Source organism: Schistocerca nitens, chromosome 6, assembly GCF_023898315.1.
Source record: "Schistocerca nitens isolate TAMUIC-IGC-003100 chromosome 6, iqSchNite1.1, whole genome shotgun sequence".
NCBI lineage: Eukaryota > Metazoa > Arthropoda > Insecta > Orthoptera > Acrididae > Schistocerca > Schistocerca nitens.
The window spans coordinates 223,186,074-223,209,015 of NC_064619.1; the positions used below are offsets into that span (position 1 = coordinate 223,186,074).

A 22,942-nucleotide genomic window follows, 5' to 3' on the forward strand; every position below is an offset into this window, starting at 1 on the left:
GGCAGGAATCGAGTCTACCAGGAATACAAACCAACAGTCCATCACGGAGAACAGATCATTGCCTTGGGCAACAAAATGTAACGAATATCGTTCCCAGAAAAGATGGGCATCGGGGGACGACAAGATCTTTAGAGAAGGGAAGAGGCTACGCACGATTTCGTGACCGCCCGGAATTTCCTCTCCTCCCGAGCCACAGGTAGCGCAGGTATAGAGGGGCGATGCAGCTAACACCATCATACCAGACTAACCCTTTTTTTACCTGCTGCGCTGTACTGAGAAGAGCGTTTCCAAGAAAGTCCTCTCCCCCTCATCGGGCCACTACTTTTCCCACTTGAGCCGAATGGGTAAGGGGAATCACGGGGTAGGGCCGTTCCGGCTTAACGCCCACTTAAAATTCATGACATTTCACCACGGCGCCGTATCCGCCATTACGCGGAGACCAGCCCAGGGCTGGGCGTGGCCCTCCGCCGATCCTCTGCCGACGTGTAGCCTGGCGCCCACTAGCTACACATCTGTGGTCGCGTGACGTCATCAGAGCGACGGTTGCAATTCGAACGCGAGCGGCGTGCGCCAGCCGAGGCGAAGATGTTAATCGCTAACGGGCGAGCCGGCTCGGCGAGATGCCACAATCGCTCCATCGCACCGCCCAACTCCAGCCTTCTGCAACCATCACACGGGAGGTGGTGGTACTTCCTTTGAGTTTAGAGGGATTAAAGAGCTTGTCAGTCCCTCGTATCACTGGATATTCGAATGAAACGAGAGCAGAAGAATTTTGAGGCAACTCCGTGCATACGCCGTAGCTAGAGGTTCTCCCCTCCCTAAAACCCTGACGGCCCTACCACACTCTAATCCCAAGGCCATCTCTGCCGGTGCAGACGCTAGGCAACGTAAGGAACTCAATCTGCCTGAGCACCGATGGATTCTGTCACCGAAACGCACCAGGACGACAGCAAAACTGCCATAGCCTACTTGTCGCTCACCCGTGCGTAGTTTGTTTCGAATTCCAAGTGCGTGCTATGGGTAATTCTAACACCTAATCTTTTAGCTGCGAGATTCAGATGAGACCAGCAATGTGGGATGCATCTCCTAACCATGAACTGACATAATTAAGCCTAATTTGAAGAATGCACCTCTCCACGTTTCAGTCACATACGAAGTACTTTTACTAATGCATTTCACGACACTGGCTCGTTTTTGAACGTAAGAATAATGGATCTTCGATTTCCTCACAGCCTGCTGCTGATGCTCCATTCCCATCAGAAGAACCTTGCAACACCGACTACTATCTGTGATACACAAGTTTTTCTCAAAATCTACTCCCGACCGAAACGGCACAGCCAAATCATCTGCTGCAGCAAATAATGCTAGTGGATCCGAGATGTCTCGCGCAGTTTAAGAAACGAAGCTGGTTTCTTACGTTTTGTCGGCGATATTTATAACACTGAATTTGCTTTATATAAAGTACTTTTAAATAGAAACTGAAAATAACTTGGGTGTACGTTTCAGTTACAACTAAAACGGGAAGACAATTAGCTTCTAATTGGACAAAGTTATCTTAATGTCACGAAAATCTTTTCTTCCGGCGAGATGGCTTTCCGGAATAGTGTCGTCCTTTCATTTCATCTCGGCAGATCTCGACCAACTCTTCGAATGAACATACTCGACAGACTCACGTAACTGAAAATTTTGTCGTCAATGTCTTAATTATAATGCATTTTTTTCTTCATTCTCTTTTTATTTCGACGTACACACAAAGCACAGCTACTAGCTCTTACGTTCATTTCAGTAATGAGCGCGAACTGAAGAAACTACTGTGGCGACTCTGCCAGCAGAAAGTTATATTTCCAGCAGACCTGCCATGGCGTCCCAGTGCGGTAACGCCCTGACACCGAAAGTTGAGGTGCATTGAATTTCTTAAAATATCCACTTCCCCTTAGGAAACTTAAGACTGTCAGTTGCTGTTCCATCGTCCGCAAACAAAAGGAGGAGGAAATGGGGTAGGGAGGTAAACAGGTGGATGGTTCCGGTGAGGCAACGAGGCACACTGAGAACATATGCTATCGTCAACGGGACGTAGTATTCAACTTCCAACGTGCTTACTTAGTGGTGGTGTCCACCATCCTGCTCAGAAACGATTTGGCTTGTTCCTCCGTTACTTGCATGGGTACTCTATCATATGCGACCGCAGCGCCCTCCAGCGGCAACACGATTCACGTATTCCATGATACTTCGAGAGTGCATCCGGGACAGCAGGACTTCAGTTTCAGACGTTTTGCCTGTTGACTGTACAGACATCAAGGCGAATCTGTGACCGAGTACAGTGTGCGAATTACAGTTCCCCATCCAACGTCTGAACTTTGTCACAATTTAACGGCGACTACCGTTTCATGCGACAGCTTTAAAAAGACGAATCTGCGGAAATCGACATTTGCTTTCGGGCTTACATGTTTCGCTTATCTGTTTTACGAGCCCGATATTTCGTACGTCAGTGCCCATCAGCTGTCCTGATTTAGTCAGAGTTATGACTTTGTTTAATAAAGGGAGTGCCATTTTCTTATGGATCTCAAACGAGTATTCAGTACTGCACTCCAGCCTAAATCAAGATCACTTCGTCCACCAAGTTGTAACCTCTAATGCGGTTGTCGTAGTTTCCATCGACAGAAATTCTAGTGAGGGAGCTGAAATCAGACAGCGAAACCCTTATTTCCAGAATCTATGTTAGAGTGATTACACGACCACCCAGAAGCGGTAGTGGGCAACAGTAAATTGAAATGACGTTCCTGTGATTGCAAAACTCGATGCGGTAGCCCATGTAAAGGCGGTAAGTCCTTCCGTAGTGCAATATATGCTTAGTACAATCTAGACAAAAAAAAAAAAGACAGAATATGCCTTATCCATTTGCCTAATTCAGACGCTCGGTATGTTTCTACTTACATCTGCTGCATTCTGCAATTATCCAAGGGTCAAAGACTTTCATGTTTCTGTGGTAGTTACCGTTGGCTGCATCCTGAAACAGAAGAAAAATAAATGTTAAGTATGCTTCTGTAAAAAACCTTTTAGAAATAAACCAGTGAAAGCAGACCGTCATCTAAGAAAGCCGAGCGTTATTATCTAATGTTACACCGTAAATAAAGTGCCTCAAAACTCCAGAGGTGAGCGGAAGAAACCAAACTTTATGAGTTCAGATGGTATATTATTTTGGTAATTACAAAATCGAATCAAGTTTACAAAGAAGTTTACAGTATGTACATATTTATCACTATAACGTTCACCCCCTCTGGCCTCGATGCATCCATTGATTCGGCTGGAAAGAGCTCCTGAGGCAAGCGGGCCCACAAATGTCCATGACCTGGGGGAGTTTAAGTAGGAGCAGGGCCCATGCATTTTTGTCGGGGACAGTTCTGGAGATTTTTTGATCATGAGAGTTCTATATCAAGTTGAGAGTTCTTTGATAAACGTGCAATCTGTGGACAAACATTGCCCTGTTACAAAATAGCATTACGATACCGTTGCATGACGCAAGCTATTTGACATACCGCTGACGTCAGAGTTGTCAGTCACAACCAGACGCCAGCAGTAGCACCGCCATGTACCTCCAAAACAAAAGGCTGCGATGCCTGCCCAAGTCACTGCCATACGACTATCACACGGGGTAGTGCACGACCATCATCTGGGGTAGTGCAGATCCGCAATTAGTCTAAACAATTAAACGCCATTTATCAGTAGTCCATGCTTCCCAATTTCCTTTTAGTGTTGACGGCAGCCTACGCATTGGACGCTAATTCCCTAGTCCGGATGATGCTAGCCTTCGACCAATGGTGGGGGATGACGCAGGTTGTTGCTCTGAGGCTGGCATAGATGTGAAGGGGCTACGATCAAGGGCGCCAATACATCAGTTTGTAGAGGGAGAGTAGACCTGGACTTATTATTTTTAATATTTTGGAAGGAGGGTGGCGACATTGAAGTAGCTACGGAAAATTCCAGTTAAAACTTACGTAGTAACGACATTTAAATCATTTTCCTGAAAGAAAAATAACTGACTAAATTTTCTCTTTGCTTGAGAACCTTATCGGCGGCGGTTGTGTGTGTGTGTGTGTGTGTGTGTGTGTGTGGGGGGGGGGTGGTAGAGGCAGGGTGGCCGCGACAGCCCGTTGCCCCCTCAATGCCCCCAAGTCTAGGCGTCCTTGGTTGTGGTGGTTAGACGTGGTAGCCACGTATCTTTAGTGGTATGCCTACCCGAGCTTTCCATGCAGTCCATTTCTAGATATTGCACGATTCGACTAGCTGACCAAATGGAGATCCACCATGAGGCCCCTTTCAGAGTGTTAGGTGGCGCTGACACTGTCTCACTTGAGTGTAAGGCTTATCCGTGACCTTCAAGGTAATCAAATATACGACGCTGCCCAACACCCTGTAATACCCTACCAGACATGGTAACACTAAAAACGACCAGTTCTAATGCAATCTGGTTGCTGTTACAAATGACACAGAATTTTAACTCATTTACATATCCGCGTTTACGTTTACGAAGTTACATTGACAATTTACATAAAACCATGTTTTCTGGGTGCTTCAAATTTTTTTCCCCTTCACGGAGTGTACGTCAAATGCAAATACTTATCAGCTCCACCACCAAGAACAATTTGACATGCACCGCTGAAAAAGGGCGCCTAGACTTTGCCCAATCATGACTTCCGCTACAAGCATGCACGTTCCTCCTGTAGCTTTACTTTTACCTATTACTCAGCTTCCACTGGGTCCTTATCTGTCTGCCCTTGTTACTTTTGAACTTGACGGAGAACTCCTTTGGAGCATCTGACAATCTTTACTCTTATTCTGCCGATTGTGTACCCTGTTCGCCTATATTTTACTTTCCATGCAGTTGCAGTTTTTCCTACCAGTTCACTGAGTTCCCGTAATTGTGTGTGTCTTTTCTAGTCATTCAGAACATGCATCTTTTTGAGCAATTTTCATTTTCAGTGTCCCTTTCTCATTGCTGCGTATCTAAACTATTTTTATCCACTCCTTTTCAGACACATCGGACGCTTAGTTTTGAAAACTGTACTTAGTAGGATTCCAGACTAATTTTTACTGATCTGTGTATTTCGTTTACTGTCTAACCTTTTCGATTTGTTGATTATATATTACTTTAGACTTTTTCTATTGCTATGCAAAGGAGACAGTATTTTGAATTTAAGTACACTCAGGTGTGACCTATAGTACGGGCCATAGTGTTGGAGGTTGTACGACTCAAAAAGATCTTACAGGAATTTTCCAACTGAAAGCTTATAAACCAGCGTTAAATATTTTAAAAACAATAAGAAATTTAAAATCATGTGACCGCAATTTTTTTATAAACGATATATTGCAACTGTAACCAAACTTTTCCAACCAAATGCATTGATAATGAAAGGAATTTGTCACGCCAGTAAGTTTTACCTATTTTTAATTCAAATAAGCCTTAAAAGGAAAGTTAAGTGATTTTGGTGGCTAACTGATTTGCACATTAAAGAAGCTTCTCAATTATCTTCACGACTTAGTTCTCTCAAAACATGTAAGTGAAAAATTGGTCTGACATCGGAAACTGACCCTTTTCTCCAGTGTTTGATCTCTAGTGCCAGGTACATTCTTAGAGAGATATATCCGTTAGGAATATCGCCTTTAACTTTTCGATGTCCTAATTAGGATTGAGTTACGGCTGGTTCGTTGGCTCGTTCGTTGGAGGTAAAGGCACTAAACAGAGTCCCTCGGTCAAGAATTAGTTAATCTAGAGTTGTGACAGTCAACCATAAATATGAGCCGATGAAGCAAGTATGCAAGAATGGTAAAATCTAAGCACTGAAAGTAATACAAGGCCAGAAATTAAGAATTTACGAAGACGTTTAATATCCAGATCGAACCAGTACCTTGATCACGGCAGACAAGGGGGTCTCCCACGACAGATCTAATGATCTACGGAAGAAATCATCTTTCCACAGAATCGAACTTATTTCAAAGTTCTAAAATTCCTCTAGTCATTTTTTGGAAACTTTGATTGAGGGTGCTTATGAGACTAAACGGTGAGGTCATCAGTCCCGCGAATCAAAAAAGATACTTGTGCAAGAGGGTCTGTTAAAAGTGGCCGGATCCAGTCAGAGGGGTCACACACACACACACACACACACACACACACACACACACACACACACACACACACACAGTAGAAGGGACAAAAGGGTCGGCCAAATCTAAAAACTGGAAACTGGAAAAACAGAGGCATAGAAGAGCGGTCTTTACAGGGGGGAGGTTCATCGGTCGCAAACCTAGAGAACACGAACAGTTGAGAATCTTTAATTAATAAAATGCCACACTATTGGGCGGGAGCCACAACAGTCTAAGATTCACTTGTCTGCTGAGTGGGCGGTGATACAGCTTAGAAATCTGCAGACCCGGAACCTTGCATTTCTTAAACAACAGACTTACCTACTTGTTCGTTTCTGTTCGTCTCGTCATTTTTCATCAGCAGTTCTATGCTGATGTCGCATGACACCTCTCAGATTCCAAGGGATGGAAAATAAAAGAACTCAATTTCAGAGGGTAGTCAGTACTTTTAATGAACACTCTTAAGCTACCGTGCCGGCAAACCTGAGCTGTTACAGTACGACTCAACAACCACCCTCAAAGCTTATGCTAATACGTCTCTGCTAATCACCCAAGACTTCCAACGGGGAAATGTAGGCGGCTCAGTATGGGCCATTAACACTCATTCCTTCACTCTCTCCATTTTCCGGATCGAAGACTGTCAATATGGCTATTTTCGGTGAAGAAAGACCACTTCGCCCACGTATTTAATAAATTCCGAATTCCAGACCTGAGGAAGGTATTAAAAGCTGTAGTAGTGATTAATATATTCTTGAGAACACTAACTTCCTTATTTTTGAATGGATGTTGGCGCTGGATTTGTTGGAACAGAGTCAAGAAAAATGATTCACTAATATTATCCATCTTATGGAATGCAAATAGCGTACTTTAGGTTAACCGTTACAGTAGCATACAACACACCAAATGTTATATAGCTATAACGGAGCTTTTTCACAAATCCATAAGTCGAAGTGAAGTGGAAACTTGTCAGTTGGTCCATCGCGTGGGTGGGTGGTGGCGAGGAGGGGGTGAGGGGTTCAACAGGCCCACATGCATGGAAATTTATCTGGAGTTAAGTGACGTCGGCCAGAAATATAGGCTGTTTTTGTACGTAGCAGTAGTGAAATGTATGGACAAAACAATACTGAAACCAGAGACGAGAAATAATTGAACGAGGGCCCTTAGGGCTTAGAGGCATAGTCCTACCCCACCTCGCACGTCTAATTCCCCTCCAACCCGGAGCCACTTTAAGACAATACCGGAATAAATAATTCCGTAAATAGAATTTGCAGTCACATACATGCTCCCACACAGAGATCCAATGACCATTTCATTTATTCTTACAATGTATTTCTTTTTTACTTCAAATTCAAGTGCAGATTCTAACTGTAAATGAGCTGGCGAACTAAATTACTGCAGTCACTGGCATAGTGCATGCATAATTAATGAGCTGGTAAATTTTATAGGAGAATTTCACCCTTTCACATAATTTCCTAGCCATCCCGAATCGACCGACGTGTTGCCAAAGGAAATGCACACAGTTGGGATGCTTATACAATTTTTAGGTTTCTGTAAGTGTGCAGGGGAGTGGCCAAATTATGGAACATAAGAAACAAATTACCATGTCTAGAACTGTGTAAGACAAGCGTTGACATTCTAAACGCCTACCAACCGTTTCGGAATTGACAAGTGGCGAATGGTTTTCAAGGGAATATATCTTTTCTTGAAAAATTGTGTCATGTTCAGGTAACAATAATAGAAGTGGACAGCGATAAGGTACCCTTCTCTCCGGAGTAAGGCCAGTCTCAATAATATTGCTGTCTGGTGGCCAGGGGAGACGCAACAATTCATCCTAGCGCTCACGACGCCAGTCCTGGACTATGCAAGCTGTGTGAAGTGAGGTCCTGTCATCGTTGAAGATAACACTACAAGGGAACAAATATTGTACCCTGGAATAGTCCTGTTTAGCCAAAAAGGCCACATAGTCCTCGGCAGTAACACGACCTTAAGTAGGAATCAATCGAGCCCGTGGAATACCATGAAATTGCTCGATATAACATCGACCACCGTCATGTGTCGCTCTTCCGACGTAAACTCGGCCACATGGAAGCATTGCGAAGCAGGACTCATCCGACCAAATGACATTCTTCCGCTGCTCCGTAGTCCAAGCGTTACAGCTTCTGAACCGCTTTTCCTGTTACGGGTATTCCCTTCACTGATGAGCGGTTTCTTAATCCGAATTAGATTCTTACGTTGCACAAGATAGATTTGTAAACTGACAGGTTTCGGCCACTAGCTCGTCGTACAGTTTCCAGTTTATGGAGGTCTCTACGTGTTGTTTTTTGCGCCGACAGGGTTCGCGAGTGCGACATTCAGAGACTTTTGCAGCTGTCGTCTTATTTTTCGTCAAAATTCTCAAATTACTGCGTTACTATCAGCCAACACACACTTTCATGTTATGACTTTGATGATTCTCTTCTTTCCCTGTATGCAGTATAGATTTTCGATGGCTGTTGAAGCACCGAACACTTCGGTTATGTTCGTTACGGAAGCACTCACCATATGAGCAACAATTCACCCACGTTTGAGTTCATTTATTTTTTTACGTAATGCTATCAAATATTCAAAACTGTGTTCTGAGTGACATCTAGAGCATACTGAGGACATTATGCAAGTTGCCCTTTGTGGTCAAATACGGCAACTCAACATGCAGGCTTGCCTATCAGCTGCATTGTTACATGCAGTTATCACCGTTTCCAACTTTCTGTCCAACCACCGTTGTAGAACAGTCCCAAGATTATGTGTCTTGAAAATAAAAAGATGAGTAGTCGAGTTCAAACTCGCTTCTCAAACTTTCTTCCGTGAAGGGAGACGATCTCCCTGAGGGTGGCCACTGCAAGATGTCCAACCTTAACACCCAGAATTTACCCCGCCTTTCCATCTAAAACGCCGCAGAAGGGTCAGCTCGACCTCCCTGGTCAAGTTGGCAATATAGAACTACTTTTTCCGGTGTAGCCACTGCACTGTGCCACTACTAAAGTAAAACAAACGTACGCGTTCGCGCGCAATCGGATTTTATGCAAATACACCAGAAGCATTAAAATTTGTTAAGATGATCTCGGCTCAGTTTTCTCTTCTGTATTTCACGAAGAGAAAGATGGGAACAGAACAAACTCTCTTGGATAAAGCAAATAAACCTGTTCAAGAATGAGATTTTCACTCTGCAGCGGAGTGTGCGCTGATATGAAACTTCCTGGCAGATTAAAACTGTGTGCCCGACCGAGACTCGAACTCGGGACCGAGTTCGAGTCTCGGTCGGGCACACAGTTTTAATCTGCCAGGAAGTTTCAAACCTGTTCAACTCTTCTTTCATCAGCAGATAGGAATCGTGAACATTTCGCCTTCTTCGAAGTGCTACATGAAAGGGAACCACACAAAAAAGCAGGATAAAAGGTGTATAGAATGTGAAAGTAATTAAAAGGAGAGCGACAGAGGGACGACGAGGGCAGCTGGCGGAGGCGAGCGTCCCCCCCCCCCCCCAACCATAACCACCCCGACCCAACCCCGGAAGCAGTTTGTAACTGTGTGTTTGAGAATAGCAACGGCTTCTCGGAGGAAACCAAGAATCAGTCAACCTGTCCGTACGTAGTACGCTAACATTAGAGGCGAAGAATCCAGAAGATAGCGTTTGGCATGAGGAACCAGGAGGTGGTTGAATTCCACAAGGACGCGAGCTACTGTCTCCAAGATTCCGCAAACACAACGTGGTGATGTCTGCATAAACTATGGGTTAATCGGGATACGGAGGCTACATTGGTAATTTGTACTCTTCACACGGCTCAATAATTCTGCAGCCAGTTGTATAATCAAATGAAATGTGACGTTGCAAGTGTGTCCTTACCATAGTACCATATATGCCAGTATGGCATGCAGCGACCGCGGGGAAATTGCATACACAATGTGGCAGCCTGTTTATGTAGTTCCTGCTTTGCTGCAATGGGGGCGCGTAGCGGCACTACATTCCTGACGGTATTACTCACGTGTTTACGATCGAGCGAACTGTGAACAATGACAGTTTCACCATTACGGTGAGACGTGATATACGCCTTGAGACGAAGGTCAGAAACAAATGTCTATTAACGCCTAAGCAGTTATCTGTACAGGCGGACGAATGTGACTGCATCAATAAAGGTGGCATTTGAGTAGTTATAATAAATTCTAACGCCGTTCACAATTTCAGGATATAGGAGTAGACGAGAAATATTTCGTATGTATAAAAATTTAATAGGATTCACTCATTACAGCATAAATTTTCCGTGGCAAGACAGAAGAGCTCTATTCGGACAGAATATCTTTTTGGTATCCCAGACTCTAGTAATATTTCCTCGAACTTTTTGTATCTTTGAGGACCACACATCCAAGGAAATCTTGTTAACAGAGGCACATGTGTTTTCGGTGTGTAGTGTTGCCTACTTGTTTGTGTTTTATATATGAGAAGGAGATTTAAATACGAACATTAGTTTACAAAATATGACAGTATAAATGTGATGTTACGACTGTGAAAGGAACCTGTGACCACTGGAGACAGTGCCACAAGTGCCTCCAAAAAATCACAACACAAATGACATTAACGAATATAAATCCGCCTGATAGAGATTTAAACCTTTGAAACGCGTCTTGGAGATAAACAGTGACTGGTAACGGTAAACTTGTTTCATTTAAGGAAGAAGATTCATTATTTATCCTGGTTACATTCCGTTTTGTTATAGTTTAGGTGGCTAGCATGATCAGAGAGTTATGTGCAAGTGATACATGCGATGTGACAAATGTGGGCGAAAGAACGCCAGAAATCGGCCAGCTGGAGTGTGGAAACTAACAAATACACCTCCAGGGCCACACACATGAGAGAACAGCGTTGAAAATCGTAAACACCGAAGGAGAAGTTCATATTACGGAACTTGTGCTACAGAAGTCGCTTCCAACCTAAAAAAACATGACAAAAGTAATATAGCAGCATATTATATCTACTATATAATACGTTTATTGTATGTATAAAAGGAAACACGTATTTCAGGCCACTGATGCTGCTTCCCAAATAAACGAAGCGAAACGCGTATGGCAATAAACAAACTGCCTTCATTTAGTTGCATAGATGGTACATACCTCGACGAAGTTAGCATTACACTTCATCCATTACCCTTCTAGAAAACTTGGCGTTCCTTTGACTGTGGGAAGAGTTGGCGGAAGTTTGTTTTACTTGCTTTATATCATTGCTGAATAGCCTATATTATAATGCATCTTTGGTTTTAATGCATATTCGCTAATCCACGAGTAACCATGTACTGTTTGGACGTACTAGCAGCAGACTTGCGAGAAGACACACAGTCAAGAACAGCCTGTTTTGGTAGACGAGGAAGTGTGGGTGTGATTGCTGGGCGAGGCTGCTGGTGCTGGGATGTGTGGTGCGGAGTGGCCCGGTCCTTTGTGTGCGGGGCTGCAGGCGTCGTGAGCGCGCCTGTACGGCCGGCCACATACCTGGACACAGCGCAACCGGTTCTGGTCGCAGCCAAGGCTAAGTCGCCGCCACTGCCTCTGCATCCAGCACGGCTTCATCTCGCGCTGCGCCACACGCCCGAGCGTTCCGGAACAACGGACACACGCACACGCTCTTGCATTTCTTGCCCAATTCCCCATCCACATGTGTACTCTATAATTGCCTGCAGAATGCGTGGCGGGAAGTCCGTGTGCGATCGCTACTGATTTCCTTTCCTGTACCACAAGGTCAGAGACAGCAAAGGACTTGGAAGAGCAGTTGAACGGAATGGACAGTGTCTTCAAAGGAGGATATAAGATGAACGCAAACGAAATCAAAACTAGGATAATGAATGTAGTCGAATTAAATCGGGTGATTCTGTGGGAATTAGATTAGGAAGTGGGACACAAAGTAGTAAAGGAGTTTTGCTATTTGGGGAGCAAAGTAACTGATGATGGTCGAAGTAGAGAGGATATAAAATGTAGACTGGCAATGGCAAGGAAAGCGTTTCTGAAGAAGAGAAATTTGTTAACATCGAGTATAGATTCAAGTGTCAGGAAGTCGTTTCTGAACGTATTTGTATGGAGTGTAGCCATGTATGGAAGTAAAACATGGACGATAAATAGTTTGGACAAGAAGCGAGAAGCTTTCGCAATGTGGTGCTACAGAAGAATGCTGAAGATCAGATGGGTAGGTCACATAACTAATGAGGAGGTATCGAATAGAATTGGGGAGAAGTTTGTGGCACAACTTGACTAGAAGAAGGGATCGGTTGGTAGGACATGTTCTGAGGCATCAAGGGATCACCAATTTAGTACTGGATGGCAGGGTGGAGGGTAAAAATCGTAGAGGGAGACCAAGAGATGAATACACTAAGCAGATTCAGAAGGGTGTAGGCTGCAGTAAGTACTAGGAGATGAACAAGCTTGCACAGGATAGAGTAGCATGGAGAGCTGCATAAAACCAGTCTCAGGACTGAAGACAACAACAACAACAAATATTTTAATGATGATTTTGCTAGTCTTGCTTGTATTTCTGAACCAAATTCGTATGAAGAAGCAATGAATTGTGATGCCTGAAAAATGGAAGGAAGCCTTAGATAATGAATAAATCTTTATCCGCTGCTTGAGAGAGGGGCCGCCTACTTAGATGGCCTTACGACATGACGGCTAAAAATATGCTATGTGAAGATACACATTCGTTATCTGAGCATACCTGCTGTCACCAAGAAATCTGACATGTCGACGTGCACATCCGACAAACAGGGAGTCTGGTAAGGGATGGCAGTAACAACCATCCAATAAGAACAAAAAGTGAAAAATATCTACTTCCTAAAATACGTGGAAACGACAAAGAAATACCATTCCCTCATTTACGTTCTCACATAGCTGTAGTTCTCAGGCTGTGTGTAAATCAAGACGTTGTCAAAGTTTGTTACTATTGTTAGTAACTGTGAGAGAAGTGAGTTATTGTTAAGAATGATTCCCGTATGGTATATTTGTGATATACCGTTTTTTGAATACTGCGCTATGCTCTGAATACTTTTGGGGAAGGTAATATTTTGTACATGTTGTTGTTAACATCGTAGGAATCTATGACACATCTAAAATGAGCGTCCTCACAGGTAGTGACAAAGGCGGAGTGCGATGCGCAGCAACAAACCGGGACATTCCCAAATACCCAAACCATCTTAGTATTCTGAAGACTGTTAATGACGCAGCTCCCTGATCGTGCGAATAGTTTTAAAATAGAAAGCTGAGCCAGGGAAGAAGATTCCATATCAGTATTCTGTTCTCTACAGCACTAGACGTTCTTTGATCCACAACACTTCTAGAACAGGCAGTGCCTTTTCTTTTATGACCATGTAGTCTGCGTTTAGGGCAGATAAGCACTACCTCCATTTTACGTAAGTACCCGCAACAGGAAAGATGAAACCGCACCTGTACCATTTTGTATACTGTACATCAGCAAAATGTTTATAATGAATGACTTCATGTCGGGTCTATTATACATTAAGCTGTTCGTGGCTAATCCTATTATACAGGGTGGTAGTAATTTAGCTCTGCTAAATAATAGGGTCCTATGAAAAAACAAGTGATCGCAGGAAAATGAAGCGTTAAAATATGTGCGAGGACATGCGGAAGAAAAATTGGAAGACATTTTAATTTCCGCATGAGATGGTAACATTTGTTTATTGCGTATCATGTTTATGTTGCAGGTTACTGATGTTACTGACTCGGATGACCATCTTGCTTCCACGACAGCCTGAAGCTGCAGCGTAGAGAGCTTATCTGTCTCGATAGAGTTCGCGCGCTGCATGACAGTTGCACTTTGCACCCAGCATTCTCAGCCGTGACAACAGTTACTTCAACATTTTGTGACGCAATTGGCCGTCGGAATATTCAAGGACCGATGCCCAAATCGCCTGACAACCCAAACTTCCGAATCATGTTCAACTGCGGTGCAGAAAGAGGACTTCTCGGTATTCCTTTAATACGTCGATACTAGCAAAGAGCACAGTCCTATCGCTGTTTTGATAACATAGGTTTAAAGCCCAGCTCACCTTGTCCAGGTGCTTGTGGTGGTGGTGGTTAGTGTTTAACGTCCCGTCGACAACGAGGTCATTAGAGACGGAGCGCAAGCTCAGGTTAGGGAAGGATTGGAAAGGAAATCGGCCGTGCCCTTTCATAGGAACCATCCCGGCATTTGCCTGAAACGATTTAGGGAAATCACGGAAAACCTAAATCAGGATGGCTGGAGACGGGATTGAACCGTCGTCCTCCCGAATGCGAGTCCAGTGTGCTAACCACTGCGCCACCTCGCTCGGTCCAGATGCTTGTGATTCAGTCTTTCATCGCCGTACAAGTACCAGAACCTAACGGCAAGTCATGACACTAATACTACCAACAACGCGAACGTCTTTTAGCGCACAATCTGAAGGTTATTCCGATTCAAGTTTGGTACCACTACGGTATATAGTTTCCCGTCTACACTGTCAAGTGGGGGAAGTTTAGGCACAATGTATACAGAAGTCTGAACATTTAACAGTTTTAGCGAAATGCAGGAAGACCTGCAGGAGGAACGACAACAGGAAATGGCAGTTGACTCAAAAAAAATGTAGCACTGTGCGTAGATAAACAGAAATATCTATCGTATAATAATGCGATTGCAGAACAGTTAGTGGAAGCACTTACAGGTCTAAAATACACGAGAGTGCACATACGGACCGATTCAAAGAGGAACAATTACATAAAACTAATAGTAGACATATTAAGATATTCACTGGACGTGTCGTCACGATATCTAGCCCTTCCACAAAGGCAGTAACTTGCAAAACCCTCGTCGGACACTAGTAAAGCTCGTCATGCTGGAACCCTTACCAGGAAGGACTAAAAGGATAGAGGCGTTTTTTTTTAAAAAAAAAAGCAGCGCGTTTCGTCTTTGTGGTTCATTTAGTAAAAAAAAGCGCCACGAATCTGGCCACCCAACTCCATTGGCAGACGCATCAAGAGCGGTGTTGCGCATCGCTGTGTCATAATTCCGAAACCATTAAGGCAAAAATATGGAGATACGAGTTCATTCTGGAGCCTACAAAAAAAATCTTTCAACCCATAACGAGGTTGCGGAGAATAGATCTAGATATGGATGTAACTGGCGAAGTAGCCACATTCCACGTGTTAAAGTCGCCCTCCCATTCCTGAACAAAGCTAACTAACTTCATATAGCTGGTTGGCTTTGAGGAAGCCCGTTTTCAGCTATTCACAGCGCCAACTGGAGGCGGAAGAAACTTAGGGCGTGTGGCGCATAATATATACAGGCCGAGGCTAGGACAATACCTTCCTTCATCTTCTCTTCCTTGGGTGTCCCATTTAGGCCTCTCACGTCACGAAGGCTTAATCTGAGGGGGACAGTTGATGCTTCCACAGTGAGTGTGTGTGTGTGTGTGTGTGTGTGTGTGTGTGTGTGTGTGTGTGTGTGGGGGGGGGGGGGGGGGTATGTTACATTGTTAACAAACCTTTGTAAAGTTTAGTACTCCGTATTTCATTCAAACGAAGTCTTAGTTTATAGTTTATCCATTAATTACGTTTATTGGATCTCCAGTGGTATGTTACATATCAAATTAAGCACAATATGTCCTGTTTTACAACCGACTGCAGTCTTATATTTTACGAGGATTTAGTAATCTTGGGTTAAAAGCTCCAGAAATAACCTGTAGTTCCTTGCGATCATATAAATGCCTGTTCACACTGGACCATACGGAACGCTGAAGGAATGTCTTTGCCTAGAATCTTTTGAGGAGAACTAATTACGTGCTAAACGTTTCGTAGTTAGCAACCGTAACATTGCGCTTCACTCAAAGTGTGGCGCTCTCTTACACTTCAACACTACACCCATTCACAACCTACTCATGCCAAGATGGACGGTAAAGTATAAGCAGGGGCAGAAGCAGCTGTTTGAGTCAAAACAGAATCAAGTGGAGGCAAGTAGTTCTTTTAGACATGGTGTGTCATAAGCAGGACGTGTAGAGCACTGAAACTGAATGGAAGGAGTATTATTTAATACGCAACCAACATCGATAGGAGGAAGAAACAAAGGTAGGCTTTAACGTCCCGTCGACCACAATCAGTAACGGAGGAGAAAATCTTGGCATCGAACTTGGCCGGTTCTTTTCTAAGACACCTTCCTTACATCTCTGTTAAGCTCTTTACACAAACCACGGGAAAAGATCTGGGTAGTATGGTTGGTCGAGAAGTGGTACAACTTACCAACAACAACGCTCCGTGCCCACTGCGAGTCCACGTGATCGTTGTGCTAAGCACTGAGCTCCCTACTGCAGCGACAGAAACAGACTGGACCAGTATGGTGAATGGAAAGAAACAGTCCCGACATCGCTTTAGGCGAAAACAAGGTAAGAGTGAACCAACATGGCCATTAAAATTTCTACACCACGAAGATGACGTGCTACAGACGCCAAATTTGACAGGAAGAAGATGCTGTGATATGCAAATGATTAGCTTTTCAGAGCATTCATACAAGGTAGGCGCCGGTGGCGACACCTACAACGTGCTGACATGAGGAAAGTTTCCAACCGATTTCTCTCACACAAACAGCAGTTGACCGGCGTTGCCTGGTGAAACGTCGTTGTGATGCCTCGTGTAAGGAGGAGAAATGCGTACCATCACGTTTCCGACTTTGATAAAGATTACGGTTTATCGTATCGCGACACTGCTGCCCGCGTTGATCGAGATCCAATGACTGTTAGCAGAATTTGGAATCGGTGGGTTCAGGAGGGTAATACGGAACGCCGTGCTGGATCCCAACGGCCTCTTATCACTAGCAGTTGAGATGACAGGCATCTTATCTGCATGACTGTAACTGATCGAGCGGCCACGTCTCGATCCCTGAGTCAACAGATGGGGACGTTTGCAAGACAACCATCTACACGAACAGTTCGACGACGTTTGCAGCAGCATGGACTATCAGCTCTGAGACCGTGGCTCAGGTTACCCTTGACGCTGCATCACAGACAGGAGCGCCTGCGATGGTGTTCTCAACGACGAACCTGGATGCACGAATGACAAAACGTCATTTTTTCGGATGAATCCAAGTACTGTTTACAGCATCATGATGGTCGCATCCGTGTTTGGCGACATCGCAGCGAACGCAAATTGGAAGCGTGTATTCGTCATCGCCATACTGGCGTAATGGTATGGGGTGCCATTGGTTACACGTCTGTCACCTCTTGTTCGCATTGACGGCACTTTGAACAGTGGACGTTACATTTCAGATGTGTTACGACCCGTGGCTCTAGCCTTCATTCGATCCCTGCGAAACCCTACATTTCAGCAGGATAATGCACGGCCGCATGTTCTAGGTCCTGTAGAGCATTTCTGGATACATAAAATGTTCGACTGCTGCCCTGGGCAGCACATTCTCCAGATCTCTCGCCAATTGAAAACGTCTGGTCAATGGTGGTCGAGCAACTGGCTCGTCACAATACGCCAGTCACTACTCTTGATGGACTGTGGTATCGTGTTGAAGCTGCATGGGCAGCTGTACCTGTACACGCCGTCCAAGCTCTGACTCAATGCCTAGGCGTATCATGGCCGTTATTACGGTCAGAGGTGGTTGCTCAGGGTACCGAGTTCTCAGGATCTATGCACCCAAATTGCGTGAAAATGTAATCACATGTCAGTTCTAGTATAATATATTTGTCCAATGAATACCCGTTTATCATCTGCATTTCTTCTTGGTGTAGCAATTTTAATGGCCAGTATTGTATGTTCCTGATAGCTGTACAGTATGTCCTGACGCGCAATTTCACTTGGCTAAAAAATGCTCTGGCTAATTGTATTTTTGACCTTTCTCAAACTTCAGATACTGGCTTGTATCCCAGTCCTCTTCCAAGATGTGCAGGAAGCAGTTTTTTATCTTTTTGCTTGTCTTCGATAGCAGTTATGCAGGGCGCCTTTACAGATACCAGTCCTATCTTTCATTTTTCATGTATGAAGCTTCCACGGCGTAAGTGAAGCAGCGAGGTCTTATTTTTTTCCGCTCAGAACGCCAAATTACAGGAAACAGGTTCCAGAATAGACAACGGCGATGGAGAGATGAAGCTACTGCTGCGCGCGATCGAGAAAAAGAAGAGCGGCGGGTGACTCGGTACTCGCCGTGTATGACGACAGTACGAAAGGAGAATGTTCAAGGCTGACGCAAGATCAACGAACCAAAGTCGTTTCGAAATGACGCAGCGGCGCAGCGCCGCGTTGCCAAGCGTATGCAGCTGTTGCATCCGCCAAAAACGTATTGCAACATGTTGAACAATCCTGGTGTGATTTCGGACTGGTTGTTTAACGTAAAATTGCCGTGACGGCTATACTCTAGAAGATCAGCATAAACGCCCTATAGTTATTTGCCTACTTACTGCTCGAATTATGTTTTACTCAGGAGTCCGAAACAATTTTGTTTAAGGTCGCCAAGCTAACCACGTGCAAGTGTCATCTCTGCATAATTACCGCAGCTTACAGATGCTCTGAGCTTTCGAGGATCCCAAGTGCGTGCTAGTTTTAATTCTCGTTTGAACTCTGTATCGGCTCTCCTTAACATTTACGTTTTTTGTAATTGAGTTGAGAACTTACAAGTGGCTAGATAGCATCTCTCTGATTCCATTATAAACGGTGGCAAGACAAAGATCGGCAAATATTCCTCGACAAAAATCAGCCTATGGCACAAATTGTGAAACGGATAGGTTGCACTTATTAAAATGTGTTTCGAACAATGATTGAACGTTATTCTTAAATTATACATTCTCTTAAGAGAAGTACTTGCAAGTGTAACTGATTACACACTTTCGTTTCTATAATTATTCATTTTTCGGTAGGAGTATTCAACATGATATACCTTTCTTTAAAAATGTTATAGCACTTTTCAGTTTAAGTCTGCTGAACTACAAGAGGACTTACTGACGTGATTTGGGGAGTGGTAAGAAAATCTCAGGTGTGTTACGCAGCCAGGATACTGGCCGTAAGGGCAGTTTTGGTAGTTTCAAGTCGGGTGTTGAGCAGGTAAATGTTCCCGAGTGGTTGTGAGCCTGTAATTCTTGCATTCGAACCTTATTTTCGCTCTTCAACCACCCCTCCACGGTGCACGGACATCACAACTGTTTCTTCATGCATTAGGCGGGTGCTACCAGCCTCTCATCTCTTATAGCCGGATCAAAACAACAACAACAACAACAACAACGTGACTAACAGTAGTTACAAGGCAACTACCACAGGACTAACCACCCAGGTGAAAGGCGTGGTCACACCGTCCGTTCTATCCAGCTGCCATCTTGCATTCTTATTCCATCTGCCTGGTATGGTAGTTCTGGATGGTAGATGCGACCGGTAACAGTTATTTAACAACGAAATTTACCAAATAGCCATGCAATGGAGATATTTTCGCTACCAGTTTCGGCAATTTGTTATCCCATTTTCAGGCCCCATATGCACATCTCAAAAATAATCCATGTTGGCATACTGGGGCCATGTTTCTGGATGTCTTGAGTTCGAAACTGAAGTGCTTCCTTCGAAGACTTGACTGCAACTTAGAAGGAAGCACTGTAGCTACGAATGCACGACATTCAGAAACACATGGCCCCAGTATGCCAATATCTATTATTACTGAGAGGTACATATGAGACCTGAAGATGCCATAATGAATAGCCGAAACTGGCAGAGGAAACAAAATAACGTCTATTGCAAGGCTGTATGGTGAATGATTGTTAAATATTTGACCAGCTGCTGTCCCATATCCACAATATATCATTAAAGATGGAAACAATTATTTCGTTAGTTCTCTGAGAGGCATATTTAATTTACGCGACCTAATGTCAAAATATATACGACACACTACAGGAAGTTGATAACCCTGGTATGCCCTTTGAAAGGGAACTTAGTAATATACGTTAACATCGGAGCGTGTTAATGAATTTTGCGCTCAACTACACGGCCATTGCAGAGGCAGTCTTATTACAGTTGCGTATAATTAGCGGAACTACAGCATCGGCTCTTTCTGTCCTCAGCTCTATTGTTATTTTGAGCCAGGTATAGTCTAACCAGCGGTTCCCTAATTCTACTGACACCACGTACTATGTCTGCATTTTTGCCTCTGATAAGACGTTACTTAAAACAAATTAACGAACTGGTTTTCCAGTACCACAGCATTATCAGGAAGTCTCTCTCGCTTGTCAGTTACTTACTCTCCACTATACCCAAATGAGAACGTCCTTACACGATTCCCCTCACGCTGCTATTTGGCTGGAGAGAAATCTGCAGAACAGCCATTTCCCAAATAGGAAATGAAATGTGATCGGGAGGGAGGGGGGGGGGGCACTGTTGCACTGCATTTCTACATTAGTAATAAGTTGAGATGTTTGTAGGATTCATTATCACCACAACTATTGTCAGCAGCCTTCTATGATTGCAGACCGCAACTCTGAAGGAAGCAAGGAATATGCGTTAGTGAAAATCTCAAAAGCCTATTTTTGCTAATAATTTCCTGTCGAAAGTTAGAAACCAGTAGGCAGGTTTTTGCTCCTAAGACCCTTGAAAACGGTTGGGTTGGCAAGAAAGGAAATAAAAGGGTAAAATAACTTCCAGTATTTTTAGTACACTAACAGCCGGGTTCCTGAAACAGCAACACATTACGAGTGCCGAGAGTCACATTTTCAGACACTTTTAGCAACGGAAAAGATTGAAGACCTGAGCATAACGGAGGACAGTCTGGCTTTATATGAGGCGTTCTGTGGAGATCAGTTTTACGGAAGTTAACATGATTCAATCTTTGAAGTAATGGTTCTGAAGACCCCTGGACCATTTAATATTGAACATTTATACCAAAGAGCTTTTAGAGTTAACAACTGCTGTAGATTTTATCTTCTGAAGCTTCTGCATGTAAGTGAAGTGAATATTTTTTTTCATCACATATTGGAATCGTTGACTGTAACGTATTCACAGTAGAGAATTTATATTTTAATATAGCTGTATAATCAGGAAGACAAATTTCAAAAATGAGATTAAAATAGGAATATATTAAATGATAATTGCGATTAAGGGAGAGGGTCATAATTAAGGTTAACAATAGTGTGTGGTAAGTGAGAAATTATGACTTGCTATATTTGATGTTTAAATAGTGCGGGTTTCAAGGTAAATATTTGAACACGAAAAACAACGTAGCTACTATAAATATCATTTGGGAATAATTCAAAGTGTTTTAAGAATAGTGAAGAGTGCGTACACCATTTCGAACTGTTGCAGTTGGGATTTCAGGCTCTTCAAATCTGTACTTGACCTGGATGAGAGAATATACACGTTTTATAAATTTGAATTAATGTGACTGATGGTTAAACCGGATTTTAAGTGAAAGGAGGTCGTGAGACAGGCACTAAGCACTTTTGTTAAATCTTAACCTCCCTTGGCTACCTGAAAGTGAGCTCAAAATACTCTTCAATAACTTCCTATAGCCTTAATTTGCAACCGAAGAGGGGGGGGGGGTGGATTTTTAGAAGGTCATACATCAAACCATTATTTACAACCAACGATTATGTAAAATCTTTTAGGCGATGCGTTGTAAGAGGAACGTACTGGTTTGAACGGAATGCTGGTGTGGCTACTCACGTTAACTTCCACCGTAGTCGGCAGCCTGGAGAAGTTGCTTCACTAGTGTGCAGCACTGTCGGGGTAACCGTATTGGCAGCAATCTTAACACGCACACGACAGTTCACCAGCGACGCTGTAAGTATGTGAGTGTCCCATCCAACGGGGTTGGGTTCCGTAGCACGCGCTGGAACGTGGGACCGGCCGCGCCACTGCCGTGCACTGACTTTTCGCCGCTACACACCCGAAAGCGAAGTTCTTGAGCAAGTCGGAAACTTTCCCGAAGCGCTCCGTTACATCTCCGCGCGCTGCGCTCGCAAACTGAATTTCTCCCGTGTTGAAACCGGCGTGCCAGCGATTACATTCCACAGCGAGCGGTCCGTCCGTCCCGCTGGTCGCAGCTACAGACGTGGCGCTCTGCTAGTCCAAGTGCAGCCCGATGTTCCGCAAGAAATTTAATCTGGATGTAAAAATATTACAAAAATGACTACACAAGTTTCAGCAGGTAATTGCCAACGACTGTAGCAATCATAATATCCACTTCAGCTCCGGCATGTTTATGATAAACTTTACTGTAGGCCTGATCCCGTTTGGATTGCATTGGACTGACTGAGGAGAATTTTAAGTGGGCGTGTCCAGTCAAAGGGTTGACCTATAAAGCAAGGAAATTAAAACACAGTAGAAGGCACAAAAGCGTAGGCCAAATCTAACTGGAAAAACAGAGATAAAAGAGCAATCTTTGTACGAGTGGTCATCGGTTACAGACCTAGAAAACAAGAGAAGCCCCAACCACACACAACCTACCACTGTTCCAGGAGTAAAGCAAAGCCTTATAACTCAAAACAGAAACCACTTTCACGTAGGAAACTGAGGACTAGGTCCATCATCCGTGAATCGTCTGCTGACATTGAAGACAATCTGGAAGGCTATACATAGTACGAACGGCCAACAAAGGACATTCCACCAATATATGGGACACCGTCAGTCTGGGTCCACAGTCACATTGGGAAGAGGGAGAGGCTTGTTACGCAAGAGAAAACAATGCGTGAGTTTTGCATGATAGATGCGTAGACAGCATAAGACTGTGGACTCCTTCACAGAGGAGCGGAAGGGAGAGCGCCAAACTGCAGTAGTCTTGTTGATGGTGCAG

General features: G+C 43.9%; 1 protein-coding gene across 1 annotated transcript in view; it reads right to left on the reverse strand.

The window, feature by feature from the left end:
• Positions 1-22,942, reverse strand: part of LOC126263293 (uncharacterized) — a 279,569-nt gene that overhangs the window by 172,864 nt on the left and 83,763 nt on the right. Inside the window, exon 3 of the mRNA XM_049960379.1 lies at positions 2,935-3,007. Within this exon, the coding sequence (XP_049816336.1) occupies positions 2,935-3,007 (73 nt within the window). The remainder of the gene's footprint in view (positions 1-2,934; positions 3,008-22,942) is intronic.